General features: G+C 39.6%; 1 protein-coding gene across 2 annotated transcripts; it reads right to left on the bottom strand.

The window, feature by feature from the left end:
• Positions 1 to 3,212: 3,212 nt before the first annotated feature.
• On the bottom strand, positions 3,213 to 13,018 carry LOC104611520 (putative polygalacturonase). 2 transcript variants are annotated; one of them, XM_088890556.1, is made up of 7 exons: positions 12,741 to 12,886; positions 12,308 to 12,423; positions 11,934 to 12,153; positions 9,318 to 9,438; positions 4,414 to 4,588; positions 4,242 to 4,312; positions 3,213 to 4,139 (listed from the first exon to the last, which is right to left on the bottom strand). In XM_088890556.1, exons 1-7 carry the CDS (start codon positions 12,771 to 12,773, stop codon positions 3,424 to 3,426), a joined length of 1,452 nt encoding a protein of 483 aa, XP_088746682.1. In that variant the 5' UTR covers positions 12,774 to 12,886; the 3' UTR covers positions 3,213 to 3,423. The 2 variants fall into 2 exon arrangements, with proteins under 2 accessions (XP_088746682.1, XP_010276902.1); XM_010278600.3 differs by lacking the exon at positions 12,308 to 12,423 and having other exon boundaries at positions 11,934 to 12,266; positions 12,741 to 13,018.
• Positions 13,019 to 17,906: the final 4,888 nt, after the last annotated feature.

The following is a 17,906-nucleotide window of genomic DNA, read 5'->3' as shown; positions in this document are numbered from 1 at the left end:
GTCTGATTGGGTGTTTGGGGTAAATTGGAGGTTCAAGTGGTGAACCAAGCAAAAATCAGGTACTGTCATTGGGGCTCCATAGGGTGGCTGAATCCAATGATCATTTAGGTGTAAATGTTGGGCCTATATTGAGCCCATGTGCTCAGGGGTTTACTGCCTTAAGTAGTGAATTTGGCCCAATCTCTTTCAGAGGTGGGTCGAACCCTCATGGACGTATGTGAGACCTTTGTGGGGTCCTACGCCATATAATATCAGGTCCAAAGTGGTCATGCAACACTTAGGAACGTGAGCCTTTAAGAGAAATGGGCCTAAGCCCATTACTAATATGATTAGTTAAGCTGTCAAGTTGTCATGTAATTTGGGTCAAAAACTGGGTTTGGATCTGGGTATGGAGCATCTATCCTCTCAAGAGGATAATGTTTATCAAAAGAAATTTTTTAATCCAAATCAGATTTGGATCACCTCTGAATTAGATTAGGAGTCTTGCTCCATAAAAAGATAAAGAGAGAAGAAGGTGAACCAATCTTGAATTCTTCACATTCTTGCTCTCTCTTCTTCTCTATTACCTCTCAAGAAACCCATCACGACCTAGCCTTTTCAAGAACTGATTTTTATCAGTTTTCTTGTGTTTTTCTGCAAGAAAAACATTGAAGAAACTTAGGCTTGATCATCCCATTCGATCCAAGCCAATTGGATAGCAAATTTGTTGAAATCAGAGTTGTTGAATTGGTTTCTCCCATACACTACACCATCTTTAGTAGGAGGTCGATTTTGGGACTGATATTGGGCATGGACTTCCACCTTGGGATTTACAATTTTTGGTCTCTGTATCAAGTATAATCTCCTTCCAATTTGGTTTCAAATCTGGTCCGGTTCAGTGCAAGATCGATTCAGAAAAAATCAGTTTTCAAATTCATTAGGAAATCGGTTTCCGAAAGGATTAGAAATTTTTGAAAATTCACCCACATCCATCTAGCATAGTTTGGCCATCCATATGATGGACTCTAAATCCTTAATAAGCCTTCTTTCACCCTCAAATGACTCTAAACCTCATTCATAGAGTACTAGATATGCAAAAAAAAAAAAAAATGTAAGAAACAAGTGTGAATCATCAATGCTCTTTAAGCTTTTCGTATTTTGAAAAATATTACAAAAAATAGGTTGTTTTTTCAATTTTTCATAAATATCTTATGATTATTTTTTTACTTAAATCCTTGAAAATATTTAAATCTACAGTAGATCTATGGAAATTTTATGAAGATTTAGGAAAAATATAAAATAACAAAAATTTTTAAACATACTTTTTTATCTGCCTGTAAAGACTTAGTATGTTTTACATATATGGATTATCTACCATATCCATAGAGCAATTAAAATTTATTCTTTAATATTTTTTTATATTTTTAGAATTAAAAAATAAATAATAATTAATTATGTTTATAATCTAATTACAATGATTGAATATATTATAGATCTGGATGATCTATCATATCCATAGAGCAATTGAAATTTCTTCTTCAATAATTATTTTTTGAATATATTGTATAGTGTTTATTTATTTTTTATCTTTTGTAATTTTTGAAAATAAAAACTATATAGTAATTATTTAAATAAGCAATAATTATTAATTATATTTTTACTTAGAAGTTGTGCCAATGAATGTTTTATGGTTGGATAGGATAGTTGGGCTTTCCCATCCCTTAAAACTTAAGAATTATAGTTAAGCATATGATTTTTTTATGAAATTGTAAGTGAATCCAATACATTTCTTCCTAAAACCATTAAAATATATTAATTTAATATATGTACATCTCATTAAGGCCTTGTATTTAGTGTTATTGATGTATTCTTATAATTTATTAAAGTATTTATAATGTTTCTATGTGTATCTATGTGTATCTTAATTTTTCTCTAATACGCATGCGTATGCAAGGCATATCCCGTTATGTATGTCTCTTAAAATTGCCTTTTCTGATACACTTGGCATTTCAAATACTTTGAACCTTGGCCATAGGGTGTAACCATTATACCTCCAATTGAACCAATCAAGAAAAGAGAATCATTTCATGTGTTTTCAGCAAGATAATGGGATTATTATTGGATAAATTTGAGCAATGATTCAAATTCCAAAATTTAAACCAAAAGATCTGATACCAACTAAAAGTTGTGACACAAGGAGAGAAATTTCTGTTCAAATATTTTTCAAAACTAGGGTTCAAGAACCCAAGAATTGGATATATAGGAGAATAGCAAAATCACATGAGAGGAAACTTGCTTTTCTCCTCAAGATCGATTTTGGTATTTGAACCAGATGGAATTAGATCCATAACAATAAGAAAGGTTAGAACTTTACATGATAAAATGGTCTTCACAAGTGTAAGAATAACTGTGGTTTTCGCACCCAATAAATCGATCTCCTCTTTCTAGTGATTCAATCCTACTGAAGATGGTGCAACCTTTGATATTGAATGACTCGATCCCTTGAGAATACAATTATGTTTGGTCACCCAAATCACCATTGTTAATGGAAGCATTCTACAATAGAAGACACCCAAGAATTATATTCCTTCTTGATTGCGGTTTAAATTGGTGAAGAAAAGAGAACACAATTGTAAGTTCGATCCTAGGTAACAACTAGGGGTTTTGGGCTAAATTGTGTTTACTCCGATTGCTGAAGGTTTAACCTGTTGTTCCAGCCTCTGATGGGTATTTATAGACTTCTAATAAATCTTAAATAAACTTTTGAAAAGTCCCAAATTTAATTGGGTATTGGCTGGTTTAAATTAGACAACTAATTCAGTCCTAGTTTGATTAGTCAGCTTTCTAGTCAAATTAGAAGTCTTGTAACATTGTTTGAACCACTCCCAATAGGTCTCTAATTTCTCAAAGCATATGGAGAGACATTCTTATATGGAACGAGACCCATATGCCAATTGGATCCAACCATTATGTAGCCCATTAACCCACACTAAGTGAGTTGGGACCACTAGGCCCAATTCATTTTAATTAAAGAGTGGATCGCCTATTATGTTATGGGCTTGAACATTTCAGCCCATTAGTACCTAATGCTAATGGGCCTCATCCACCCTATAAGTTCAAGTCTAAAGGTCCAAGTCATGTCTAACAAGGTTTTGGGCCTAACAAGACATTTGCAACATGATCTCTTACCCATTAATACCTAGCATTATGATTCAAGGAAGGACTTATTGCCATTGATACCTAACATTGGCGATATATTATTGCAATTGAATCAATGTCTGTATGTTAAACATCCAAATCCAATGTGTCTTTTTGATACTTAAAACACTCTTGCACTCCCATTTCCCAACATTTTACAACCCCACAGCTACCAACAGAGAGAAGGGGTGGGGTCTCTCTTGATGACCACTGTATCAACAAGACAACAACGTAATAAATACAAGCTTAATCGCTGTATCCTATTAGGTAGTTCCTTTTGTAACTGCACGCCTGAATCTGAACAGCTTCAACCGGAAGGCACTCGGTGGGGAAAGCGCAGTTAGTGAGTGCCTGATCAGGCAAGAGCTCGCAGGGCTGAGGCGTCACGTCACTTGTGATCCCTTCGATGTTGGTGCAGTTCCACTGGACCTTCTTTGCTGTGGCCGCCAACCCGATTGTGACATTAGAAATGCAAATTCCGGTGAACGGATCTCCGGCGATTCCTTCCAATCTCGCAGCCATGGTAACATTTTCGGCCACCATATCCCCGTAATTGATGCCTTGGATCGCCGGAAGTGCATTCGGATCGAAATTGCCATCAGGATGGGACCCATAGTTGCCTGTCATCCAGAAGACCCACTTCATGGTTTTCATGGTCATTCGCCTCACGTATATGTCCTTCACATACCCTCCTCTTCCCACCGACGTCTTGATGCGGACTCCGGATTCTGTATTGATGGCTAAGATGTCCTCGGCCCTGACGTCCTCTATCCCACCGGACATCTCACTGCCCAGTGCGATGACCGCGCTGTCGGGGGAAATGCACGTCAGCCGTCTGATCATTAATCCTTTGGTTGGCATTCCAAAGGCGATTCCGTACTGGTCCCACCCGCTTTTCACGGCAATACAGTCATCTCCGGATACTATGTAGCAATCCTCGATGAGGACGTTGGTGGAAGAGTCTGAAACAATTAAACAAAGGTCAGACTCGGATAACTTGTTAAATTTGTTCTGTGGGCCAGAATGGGCCAACGCCCAACGGGCCCCAGAAATGGAAAACGAACCTGGATTAATGCCGTCGGTGTTGGGAGATGTTACGGGTGCTGTGATGGTGAGGCCTTGGACTATAACATTGCTGCATTTCATTTTCAATCGTGGGAATTCAGCCAAAATTCCAAATAAGTGAAGAGATCAGTGAAAATGAAGATTGATTAGAGCAAGGAGGAAAGACCGAACCTGCTATAGACGGGATGAACGTTCCATGATGGGGAATTCACTAGAGCAAGATTAGATATCTGAACCTGATCGGAGTACATAATTTCGATCAGGTAGGGGCGTGTGTAGTTAAGTTGACCACTACGATATTTCTGCCACCAGAGATCACCCTGGCCATCAATCGTGCCATTATCCCCTGAAATCAATCAAGGAATCAGGTAGATAGAACACAATCAATCAAAACATTCTTAGCATCATTTTGTATTTGGGCCCGGAGGGGTAGGTTGGTCAATCGTAAAATGACCTACTGTTGGCCAATTTACCCGGGAACACATTTGCGCCCCACACAGCGTGCCCCACGGGCACTCCACAGCATATTCGAATCTTGTACATGGGAGATGTTTCCAATGCTGAGATGTGTGTGAAACATACTCTACCGGGCACTAATATGGACCAATTTACCTACGTCTGTGTATCAGTAATTGTGGGTATTACATGACATTAATTTTCCATGAGTATCGTATTATCCATCCTTCAGGTGGTTAAATGACTTTTTCGCCTAGGGAGACTTGTTAAAACATCATCGTGCTTTTAATAATAAAATGATCAATTTGTTGACTTATCTGAATATATTTTAGGGCAAATTTTTTAAATTACCTGTATTGTTTAGCTATTTGACAAATTGTATCCTGTTTATCTATTGTTTTGGAGTATCACTACTATTTCCGACAATTCACTAATTCTACCCTTGCCCGTTAAATTTTGCCAAAATTCATACACACATGACATCACATGGCATAATTTATTTTAAAACCGAATGTTACCCTTCATTCATCTTTTGTAAGACGGCTTCAGATCTCTCTTCTGGTTCTCTTTCACCCCATTTGATTATCCAGTATTCCCAAGTTGAAGCTCTCCGCATCCAACCACACCCCTGTTGTCTCCAAGTAAATCCAAGAGATCGTCCATGACTTTTCTAAGTCATAATTTTGTAGAGGAACCTGGAAAATGGGAATCCATGGTTTGACAGGTGTTGGAATGTGTCGTGTGCTTATCCAAGTCCGAGGAGATTGAGAAGGGTTGACTCCTCCCGAGATGCAAGCACAACTTCTCTGCGGTTCCATTTTCATTCCATCTACCCACTCTGTTGAGCCCCTATCAAACCTGAAAATGAAAGTCCAGCCTAGAAGATTGAAGCTGTCGTTGAGGAGATTCAGCTTAGCAACTGAGCACGGCAGCCGCTGTGGAACAGTGGTCGTGCAGACTCGGAAGCCGTGAGTGGTGACGGTGACCGAGATTTTTCCATCGTTGACGATTCTGTTCCAGACAATTGAGTCAGGGAAAAAGAGGGAGAGAAATAGAGAGAGCTAAGAGGGTTATCTCAGTTGGGCTGGTTTTCTGGCAAGCTCCTGAGATACAAAGATGGGAAGTGGAAAGTGATGAGGGCGGATTTGGCCCTCCAATGATATTGTGACACATGGCACCTCAGAACAAATAAGTGACACCCAGAACCACTTTGGCAATAACTTGCCTTAGCCAAGTTGATGGTGTCCCACCTGGCAGCCTAGGCACGACCTAGTACAGGCGCGGCCTGGCGGCCTGGCCCTGGCGTGGCCTAGCACAGGCGCGGCCTGGCCCTAGCGTGACCTGGCGGCCTGGCCCTAGCGCGACCTGGCGGCTTGGCCCAGGCGCGACCTGGCAGCCTAGCACAAGCACGACCTGGCGGCCTGGCAGCCTGGCGGCCTGGCACAGGCACCGACCTGGCAGCCTAACCCAAGCACGACCTGGCAGCCTGGCACAGGCGCGACCTGGCGACCTGGCACATGCGCTGACCTGGCAACTTGCAAGATGTGCTCGCCGACGAATTCGGCATGCATATCCTAATACTCCCACGATCCTTGGAAGTTGGCCCATGTGTCGAACGATCCGGAGGGTGGTCAACGTGCATGGCGGTTACCTCCAGGAATCTCGAACCACTTAGACGACCTCGCAGAAATCTCGGATATGGTGCATGAAGCCCACGCCAAACAATGCCTATATAAAGGCACCAATCCCAATGGCAAGCAGGCAAGCAAGTAAGCAAGTTCTAGCTCGCAGTCTACTATGAGAATACTGACTTAAGCATCGGAGCGACCTCGCCGAGTTAGCCACCCTGGGTCCTCTTACACTTGGTTCCTTCCAGGTCTCTAAAGAGCAACGAAGTTCATCAATTCAGCTCGGCACCTGGTCAACCCGACACCTCACAGGCAGCTCGGCACCTGGTCAACCCAGCACCTCACAGGCAGCTCGCCACCTGGTCAACTCGGCACCTCACAGGTAGCTCGCCACCTAGTCAGCCCGGCACCTCATAGGCAGCTCACCACCTGGTCAACTCGGCACCTCATAGGCAATTCGGCACTATAGTCAGCTCACCACCTAGCCTGCCCAGCTCGACTCAGCTCAACAGCCAAAGTTCACTTCCGCCTGAGTCATCAACCACTTGAAAGCAGACCAAATGACGAGGTACTTAGCCAAAAAATTGGCCATCAACCAAAAATCGATTCATCAGAAAGGGAGAACGAAGAGGGGAAGGGAGTGGAGGAAGAAGATCACCGTCGTTGTTGGAAGTTGTAGCGACAATAGTGATTTTGGTAGATCCAAAAGTAGAGGTGAAGGAGGGGGGAGGAAGAAGAAGATCATTGTTGCTGCCGTAAGTTGCAATGGCAGTGGTGATTTTGGTGCCGAAAAACAAACGGAAAAGAGAGCTTTGTTATTCGAATTGAATAGGCCATTGGTTAGAGAACTCTGATTTCTCTCTCTGCTTTTGTTATTCGATTGCTTCCAAGGGAGAACCCAAGACGTCCATGGCTGCAGACCATTAGATCCGTTCAGGTGCATCCTTTGTTCCCAGTTGCAGATCCACTAGAAGGCAACCACACTCCCTCCCTCTCTCTCTCTTCCTTCCCTCTCCCCTCTTTTTTCTCTTTCATTGTGAAAATTTGAAATAAAATAATGGGTAAAATAGTCTTTTTCATCATTCCGTTAATGTTGATAATGGTAAAGAGGTTTTAGACAATTGTCGGAAACAGTAGGGGTACTCTAAGACAATAGATAAATAATAAGCGTGTAGTTTGTCAATTACAAAATTGCCCTATATTTTATAATCAAAAGAACATAGATGGAATAAATTGAAGGCATTCGTTTAATCCCATGTCACTTTCCAAAATGAGCTATAACTGGTTTTGGAACACAAAATATTGTGCCATTCTAGCCACACCATTTTTTTGTGTTTTGGAACGAGCTACACCCATTCTCAATATTTTATTGATTCTTCTCAACCCATTATTTCAAGCCTTCCACCAGTTTAATGTTGGTCCGTTGCCACCATTCTCTCTCTATCTCTCTCTTGTAGATTTGTGACACTTTGTTATTTTTAATTAATTATTAAACTATCCTTGATACTTATATGATTTTTATTATGTTTAATTAAATTTATATGGTTATATTTAAAACTATCAAAAATATATTTTATATATTATATTATATATAAATTTATATATAATAAATTTAGTATATTATATATACATTAATTTATTATATATAAAAGTTGAAAAGTAATTACCTTTCTATTTTTTTATTTTAAAAAATTAAAGCAGAATCCAAATCTGACCCGAGTCCGTTATGATTCGAATCCGAATATGATATCTTCAAATCTAATTAGACTTCAGGTTGGATTTAGATGCAAATTTTCAATAATCTAATCATATTTAGATTTTGTTGAACATAATCTTAATACAATCCGTTTATCTATTTCAAATTATCACCTAGACATGATTTAGGGTCTAGTTGTACTAAAACCTGGGAATTGGTCAAAAATTGTTGACTTAGTGAAAAACCATTCAACCCAGGCAGTTGGATAGTTGGCCCATTCAACCCGATGATCAGGTCACGGGTTGCACATTAAATGTGTATGTAAACTTCTAAAAGTCATAACTTTGTGCTTTGATATCCAATTGGAATGATTTTTTTTTTATTTTTGTTAACTTTTTGAGATCTACATGTCCCAAGGCGCCTTGCCCCACTATTTTTGTGAAAAAAACACTTTTTTCCTCAAATTACAAATTCAATATTTTTTACAAATAAAAATTAAAAACTAAATTAAAATATAAAACAATAGATGTATTACATGTAAAATATAATTATGCATTATTTATTGATAAATTATGTATGTGTATATATATATATATATATATATAATGGTTGAACCAGTGTGGATTGCGACCCAAAGGCAAAAAACGATTTAGCATATGGATTGGTTTTTAAACATTGATTTTATATATGATGCTTTATTTGTATAAATTGATTTTAAAATTATTTTGATTAATTGTAAAATGTGACTCATATAACATACATGTTGAAAATATGTATTAAAAGCAGGATCAATGGTATTAAAAACATGATCAATGGTATTGATATCAATTATGTATCACCCATTAACATATTCTATTAAAAACACACCACAATGAAGAACATATAATTTGTTGTCTCATCCCGGAACACACCATACTACATCCAACAAAACGACTGGTATGTTCTAGAACCAACCATGGTTCTAAACGCACACTATATAGTGGTGTGTTTTGAGAGAGAACAAATCAGCCCCCATTGTCTCCCACAACGTCGCACAGCACATTCTTGCTGTGTATTAGAAACATTTTCCGACGATGATATTAAAAATAGTGATGTCTTTATTAGGAGATATTCACAATACACGGCTGAGGGGCTGTAGAAAGTTGTGGGGAGCAATCAGGTGGGGGCTGACACACCTTTTCTTGAAATCGTTTTGAGATGACACACCTTTTCCCAACCACACAACAGAACAAGCGCTAGGTAACCGAAAAAAATGACGGAGGCAAAGCCTAATTTATATAGATAAGATATATTACCTGTAATTACAACATCGGTGAGGTTTGTTCCAAAGATGAGACTGATGTACCTTCCACCTGGTGCGTCCCTTCCCCTACCGTAGGATGGTAAGGGCTCGATCAGAGGCCATTCGCTCACGTCCTGACCCAAGTAAGCATTTTAGTCAGAAATTTTAATTTGTAACACGGTAAGTTGCTAACTATGAAGAGGAGACCCGAACCATAAACACTTTTTCCAATGTGAAATGAACTTTTCTCATTGACCAAACCGCAAACAATACAAAGTGGTGGTAGGAAAAGGAAAGTATCCTTTGGTCCATCTTGCAAATAAAAGAAAAACCAATATCATCGACCAACCCACAAAAAGTAGGGATCTTTTCAACCTCTTGGTTCATTGTTTGTGTTGACTTCAGCCATATCCATGTGCTGGTCAAGCTCTTGTATAGGCCCACAGCCAAAGTTCATGTTATGTGGACCGAGTTACATTCCATCACAGTATCATTTATCAAAGGAGTCCCAGGTTTGATAATGCTTTCAGCTCACATACAGGATTCTTGTATTTGAGAAAGAAAAGTTTATAAAAATCAATGTTAATTCTTTGTGTGATATTTTTTCGGTAGTCAAGGAAAACGACCAACAAAAATGGTCTCAAATTTCTTTGATCAGAAATCACTACATAATCCAGGGAAATTTGGTGTCTGAGTGAATGTCATCGGTCATCCTCTATGGGCCGTGGCTATGGATATCAGGTTCTCCTTGACTTGGACATGAGCTAGAGTTGGGCTAGCGCTTGGATTGACCAAACCAAAGCTTGCACTCTCTATATTGCGCTGATGAGTCCCATCATTTATTAGAGGGCTGAGTCAGGCCTCGCATACCAATGTGACTTTTAGCCCAACTGGAGGGTTGGGCCCCTCGCTGCAGTTTCAATTTCCTTTGTTTTTGTTTAACAACTAAAAGGAAAGTGAAAGTCAGGTGCAATGACAAACCCAGTCATCATTGTAGGGAAGAAAAAAGGCAGTCATCATCCGAAAGCAATGCTAATTCTTTCAAATTTTCATACGGAAGAAAGTTCCGGTTATTTCATCATCTAGAACGCAATATTTCCTTTACTGGTCGAGTTAGGTGAAGGCTCAACCTAAGCTCGTTAGGAATTCGAATTTGGTCCTCACAGCCCCTTGCAGCAGCTGTGCATTTTAAATATCTCTTATAAATAAAAACAATTAAGTATGGAGATATTTTCAATACAAGGTTTGTAAAAATTTTCTTATATTTCTCTTTCTTTCCTTATTTTTTTCCTTCAAATTGCAAAGAAAATTTGAAAAAACATAATACAGTTTAAGAAAAAAAAAGCCTCAATATCAGAGGTGTTGCTTGATATTAGGTAGGGTTTTGTAAATCTTTAACCTTATCTGCTTCCCTAAACCTCCAAACTGGTATCTGCCCTAAGACCTGTAGTGGGTTGGATTTTGAGAATCCAAACCTTCCCAGCATATGAAAACATAAAACTCTTCTCACATTCAAGGGTAAAGTGGGTTGGATTTAGAATCTGAATCTAATTTCTTATTGTTTCCCGTTACATATATGCAATAAATAAGTAAAATAACATAAACAAACTACAAAAATTCTAATCATTTGATTAAGACATGTAAAAAATACGTAAACCATCAATTATTCTTCATATAAAATTCAAAGTATTATTAAATTTAACACCTGATAAATAAAGCTCATATGCTTTCTGATTATATACGGGTCAGGAGGGTCGGATTTTTGTCTAATACCATACCCTATCTATACTGGTACGATATATAAGTCGGGGAGGGTCAGATTTTTGCCTAATACCATATTCTATCTATACTGGTAAGGATTGTAAAATCTCAAAATCCATCATTCAAACAATAAAACCCACCCAATAGGGCGAATACCCATTAGATAGGGTAGAAATTGTCATCCCTACTTGATAAAGAAGTGTAATGCTCAACTTAATAAAGAAGTGGTTTTCTAATTGGATCAAGTAGGAAGCTTCCAAGACATCCATCTATGGAGGTCTCTTATAATCCACGTCAGCTCTATGTCTTCCTTTGTGTATTCACATGCCACATGGCAAAATAAAAATCTTAATCTTTGAATGTAGAAAACACCAATTAGAGGTGTGGATTGGGTAGGTAATGGTAAACTGGGTAAGAATTGATATGAATTAAAAGCTCCCAACACTCTCACAACAAATCACCTCACTTACATTGGGAATATCTCCCTTCTTATTATTCAGGGCTCGGATACATCTCCCTTGTCATTCTTGGGAGATGTAACCGGTACATGGCAGTGGTGTTCCGTGGGTATGAACGTGGGAACAATTTGTGGGTAACAATTTGGGACAAGTTGGAAGCGATGGTTGGCAGCAGATCTGGACTCGGTCAATCGACAGTAATCCTAGTTGGCGGATGACTTAGATTATCCACCTCATTTATCCATGTGGCAAAAAAAGGGCAGATCGTGCAGGGAAACTCCCGGGCTCAGGCTCAGGCTCAGGCTCAGCTTGAGTAAAGCTTTGCCGTTGGTGAATGAAGTAACAGATTTACATGTATCGGTCAACACACATAATTGTTGCAACGGAGGAGTAAGTTAACCGAAACGAACCTGAGATGCAAGGAGGACTGCGTCTTTGTGAAGGTAGAGGGTGAAATGGCTGGTTAGGTTAAAGCTCCCGGTCAACCATCTTCCACGGGGAACGAAGAGCTGAGCACCGCCGTCCGACGCGAACTGGCTCAGATGATCGATTGCTGCCTGGAAGGCTTTGGTGTTCAACGTCACTCCGTCGCCGACTGCTCCGAAATCCGTCAATGACGCGCTGTGTGCCCTGCAACTCACAGCAGTGTATTCGAAGGAATCAAGAATTCTGTCTTTCCTGCACTCAGCTCCTCGTGTGGCCAGTAGCCCCAGCACAAGGAGCACTGAGACCGCATCAATTATCTACAAGATTAAATGAAAAGCAAAATTAAGTAGGGGAGTACCACTCTAAAAAAGGCAACAAAGGAAGGGAGATTGGAAAGTGCCACACGAGGTATGTGAACGGAAAAAGCCATAAAGAAGGGGAAACGGAATGAAATATATGGCTTCTGAAGAACTCCTGTTCCAAAAATTAAAGAAAAAAGGGTAAAAAAATCGAAGTTTAGAAGGATTTGAGGTGAGATGTCGTTAATGAGAAGGCAAATATCATGAGAGATGAAAACGAGAAAAGGCTTTAAAGATGAATCGTGAAACCAAAGCGAATAACCTACATAACAGAGACACTAAAAAGAGTAAAAACTACAACTTTAATTCACCCGAAAGACCAGTGCTAATGAAAAAGCTTCTTCAATTATTATTTTCCTGGATTCTAGGGCTGTAAAAAATTAGAGAAAATAGAATAAAAATAGAGGGGAGGAAAAAAGGAAGAGAGAATACATGATTTGTTCTTTGACTTCTCCGGAGCTCCATTGTCGGGAAGGAGTTTTGGTGCCTTCCGTCTCTGTTCGGAATTCGGACGCAGAGGGAAGAGAAGTATTTATAGACCGAAGTTTGGCTTCGCTTGCTGATTAATATACCATTACTTGGTTTGAAATTTTAGACGAAGATTTCTCACACATCCCAAGGAGGCAATGAAACTTTACGCAAAAACCAAAACATTTTCTTTTCCGTGACCGTGAACACGAAATTATAAAATTACGACCATACCCTTGCTTAAATGTGCAAATAAAAGAGAGAGAGAGGGAGAGAGAGTTCCTAAGTTATTTGTACAGTTGTACTTGTCTGTTTGATCAAGACTGCTGCCTTTCACGTGCTCACGTGCTCAGGTAAAACGTAGAGACGTGATGATGTTGATGACGGGTAAAAAGAGAATTTTATAGAGGTAAATGCTAATATGTGGGAAACACTCTACACTTTATGCTGTAAGAACGATGCCACTTCGTAAGCTATGGTTGTCACGTGCTACCTGCTACATGATAATCCATTTGTAGAATACAACAATTTTATACAATTCTTGATTCGTCATTGTACAGACATGATGGTACGATAATAACGCTATGATGACTTCCAATCAGCCCCCACAAGATTATCCCATAACGTTTCACTACACATTTTCGTCATTACCATCGGGAAGATGTTTTTAATACCGGTCATGACACAGTTCCTTCCACTTACACATTTGGACTCCAAAGGCCCCATATAAATGCAAATTGAACAACCCCAACATGTCCGGTAACACCTTCCTAGCCAAACCCTTGTGGTTGCTGGCCGGAATTTGTACGGCGGCCTCCTCCATAACCTGTACGTTCTCTGCCGTGTACTAAATCACATCGCCTTCTTCATAGTCGTCTTTCTTCTCCATAACATCTTCCGATTTGTCTAACAAAATAGCTAGAAAGGCGTCATTTTCCCGGCACTAGGCAGTGTTAAGTTGTTAGGATTTGGTTTAGGTTGTTATAGTTTTGTGGAATAATCCCTATTGTTCAGGGAGTGTTTGTTTAGTTTGACCTATTCTCTAGCTCTATACCACGCAGTAGGAAGTTGTTGTGTGTAGGCTGTATTTTTAGTGTTTCTGTTTTGTTTTAAGGCTATATAATAGCCAGCTAGTTCTGTTCACAAAAACAACTTTCCCAAATACTACATATTCTACTTACAGTTTTTGGTGCTTAAGATTTGGTATGAGCCTCATCACGGGGCCTGACTGAAGTTAAGAAGCAGCAGTCTTCTTAAAGTGTAGCAGAGAGAGTATGGTGTCAGAAAGCAGCTTTGTACAACCAGCAATTCCAAAGTTTGATGGGTACTATGATCATTGGTCTATGCTCATGGAGAACTTCTTGTGGTCAAAGGATTATTGGGCACTAGTGGAGAATGAAATTCCTGCAGCAGCAGAATGATCAATACCCTCAGACACAGTGCAGAAGACCATTGAGGAGTAGAAGCTGAAGGATTTGAAAGTGAAGAACTATCTCTTCCAGGCGATCGATCGAACAATTCTTGAGACTATCCTCAACAAAGACACTTCAAAGAACATCTGGGATTCAATGAAGCAGAAATACCAAGGCACAACAAGAGTCAGGTGGGCACAACTTCAAGCTCTTCGTAAGGAGTTTGAAATCCTTCTTATGAAGATAGGAGAATCTGTGGATGAGTACTTCGCTCGAACTCTCACCATAATCAACAAAATGAGAATACACGGTGAGAAAATGGAGAATATTGGTGTCATTGAAAAGATTCCGAGGTCTATGACTCCAAAATTTGATTATGTTGTGTGTTCTATTGAGGAGTCTAATGATTTAGACACTTTAACAATTGATGAGCTACAAAGTAGTCTTCTTGTGCACGAGCAACGCATGAACGGTCATGCTATAGAGGAACAAGCCTTGAAAGTCACTCATGAAGATCAGTTTGGAGGAAGGGGTCGAGGACGTGGAAGTTTCAGAGGAAGAGGAAGAGGCAGAGGCAGACAAAGCTTTGATAAGTCCACTATGGAGTGCTACAGTTGTCATCAGCTGGGACATTTTAAGTTTGAATGTCCGAAATGGGAAGTGGCTAATTATGTAGAGTTTGAGGAGGAGATGTTGTTGATGTCTTATGTGGAGATTAACAATGCTAATAGAGAAGATGTATGGTTTCTTCACTCCGGATGCAACAATCACATGTGTAGGAACAAAGGTTTCTTTTCTGATCTCAATAGTGATTTTCGGCAATCCGTGAAGTTGGGAGACAACTCAAGAATGACTGTGATGGGAAAAGGCAACGTCAGGCTGCAAGTTAATGGAATGATTCAGATCATCACTGAGGTGTTCTATGTACCTGAGTTGAAGAACAACTTACTAAGTGTTGGACAGCTACAAGAAAAGGGACTTGCAATCTTGATTCATCGTGGGAAGTGTAAGATATATCATCCTGAGAGAGGTCTGATCACTGAGAGTGAAATGACCTCAAACAGGATGTTTATTTTATTGGCTAAATCTCAACCAAGAGCTTCTACTTGTTTCAACACAATCACAGAAGATGAGACTCATCTGTGGCACTGTAGGTATGGGCATTTGAGTTTCAAAGGTCTGAAAACTCTCCAACAAAAGAAGATGGTGAATGGCCTGCCACAACTCAAGACTCCTTCGAGGCTGTGTAAAGATTGCATGGTTGGAAAACAACCGAGAGATCCATTTCCAAAGCAAAGCACATGGAGGGCTTCTCAAAGACTGCAATTAGTACATGCTGATATTTGCGGTCCAATCAAACCCATCTCGAACAGTAAGAAAAGGTACTTGATTAGCTTCGTTGATGATTTTAGTCGCAAAACTTGGGTTTATTTCTTGATTGAGAAGGCAGAAGCTCTTGTTACTTTCAAAGACTATAAGAACCATGTTGAAAAAGAAACAGGCCTATACATAAAATGTCTACGTACTGATGGTGGAGGTGAATTCACATCACAAGAGTTCACTGATTTTTGCAAAGAAAGTGGTATAAGTAGACAGTTAACAGCAACATACACTCCACAGCAAAACGGGGTTGCGGAAAGAAAGAATAGAACCATTATGAATTTGGTTCGTAGTATGCTTTCAGAGAAGCAGATACCAAGAACCTTCTGGCTTGAAGCAGTCAATTGGGCCATACATGTTCTGAACTGGAGTCCAACATTAGCAGTGAGAAACATGACTCCAGAAAAAGCTTGGAGTGGAGTGAAGCCATCAATTGATCATTTTCGGGTCTTTGGATGTGTCTCTTATGTTCATGTACCTGACAGTAAAAGAACAAAGCTAGATGACAAGAGTTTCAATTGTGTTTTTCTTGGAGTGAGTGAGGAGTCAAAAGCTTATAGATTATATAATCCAGTTTCTCAAAAGATCATAGTTAGCAGAGATGTTGTCTTTGAAGAAGATAAGAGTTAGGATTGGGACAAGAGACATGAAGAAGTGATTCCTGTTGACTTGGAATGGGGTGATGATGAACAAGAAGCTACTGTAGCTGATGACAATGGAGTACAAAATGCAGCTGACCTTCTAGGTGGTAGAGAAGAAGAAAAGAGAATGAGTCCTCAGCTGATCCAACTAAAGAGAGCTCACCTACCTCAAATGAAGGGAGAATTAGGCAAGCACCAATCTGGATGCAAGATTATGTAAGTGGAGCGGGACTTTCAGAAGAAGAAGATGTGGCTAATTTGGCCATGTTTACAGATGTTGATCCAATTTATTATAAAGATGCTGTGAAGAGTGCAAAATGGAGGAAAGCTATGGATTCGAAGATAGAAGCACTAGAGAAGAATGATACATGGGAACTGACAGAATTACCTACTGGAGGAAAGAAAATTGGAGTAAAGTGGGTTTACAAAACAAAATTCAATGAGAATGGAGAAGTAGACAAGTACAAGGCTAGACTTGTAGCAAAGGGGTATGCTTAGCAACATGGGATCGACTATACGGGAGTGTTTGCACCTGTGGCACGATTAGACACAATCCGCTTGGTGATTGCACTTGCAGCTCAAAAGGAATGGACCATGTACCAATTAGACGTAAATTCAGCCTTCTTACATGGTGAATTGAGTGAGGAAGTTTTTGTGGAGCAACCTCATGGTTATGAAAAGAGGGGTGATGAGCAGAAGGTGTACAAGCTGAAAATGGCTTTATATGGACTCAACCAGGCTCCACGAGCATGGTATAGTCGTATTGAATCTTATTTTGTGAAGGGAGGATTCGAAAAGTGCCTTTGTGAACACACTTTGTTTGCCAATACAGCAAAAGAAGGTAAAATATTGAGTGTGAGTCTTTATGTTGATGATCTTATATTCACTAGTAATGATGAGTCAATGTTTGTTGAGTTTAAAAGATCTATGATGCTTGAATTTGACATGACTGATCTTGGGAAGATGAGATACTTTCTTGGTATTGAAGCAATGCAAAGGTCTACTGGCATCTACATTAGTCAAAGGAAATATGCTCTGGAAGTATTGGAGAGGTTTGGGATGGATAAAAGCAATCCGATGCATAATCCAATTGTTCCAGGTTGTAGGAAGTCTCATGTATTTGACAGCTATTCGATCAGACATGATGTTTGTAGTGAGTCTTATCAGCAGATATATGGGAAATCCTACTGAGCTTCACTTACAAGTAGCAAAGAGAGTCTTGAGGTATCTGAAAGGTACTACTAATCTTGGTATCTTCTATAAGAAGGGAGGAAATGAGGAATTGATTGCTTACACAGATAGTGATTATGCTGGGGACTTGGATGATAGGAAAAGCACTTCAGGATGTGTTTTTATTGAGTTTAGGGGCAGTGTCATGGTCTTCAAGAAAGTAGTCTGTAGTAACTTTATCCACTACAAAGGCAGAATTCATACCTGCAATCTCATGTGATTGTCAAGTTGTATGGTTGAGAAGAGTTTTGGAAAAGCTAAGTCACATTCAAAGTCAGTCCACCACAGTTTATTGTGACAAAAGTTCAGCAATCAAGCTTTCCAAGAATCCAGTAATGCATGGACACAACAAACATATAGATGTTCGCTTTCATTTCCTTCGTGAACTTACAAAGGCTGGGACTGTGAAGATGGTTCATTGTAATACTCTAGAGAAAGTAGCAGATGTGATGACTAAACCTCTAAAG

The sequence above is a fragment of the Nelumbo nucifera genome, chromosome 6 (genome assembly GCF_055504915.1).
Source record: "Nelumbo nucifera cultivar China Antique chromosome 6, China Antique-T2T, whole genome shotgun sequence".
Taxonomy (NCBI): Eukaryota; Viridiplantae; Streptophyta; class Magnoliopsida; order Proteales; family Nelumbonaceae; genus Nelumbo; species Nelumbo nucifera.
This window is presented reverse-complemented; position numbering and strand designations above follow the sequence as displayed.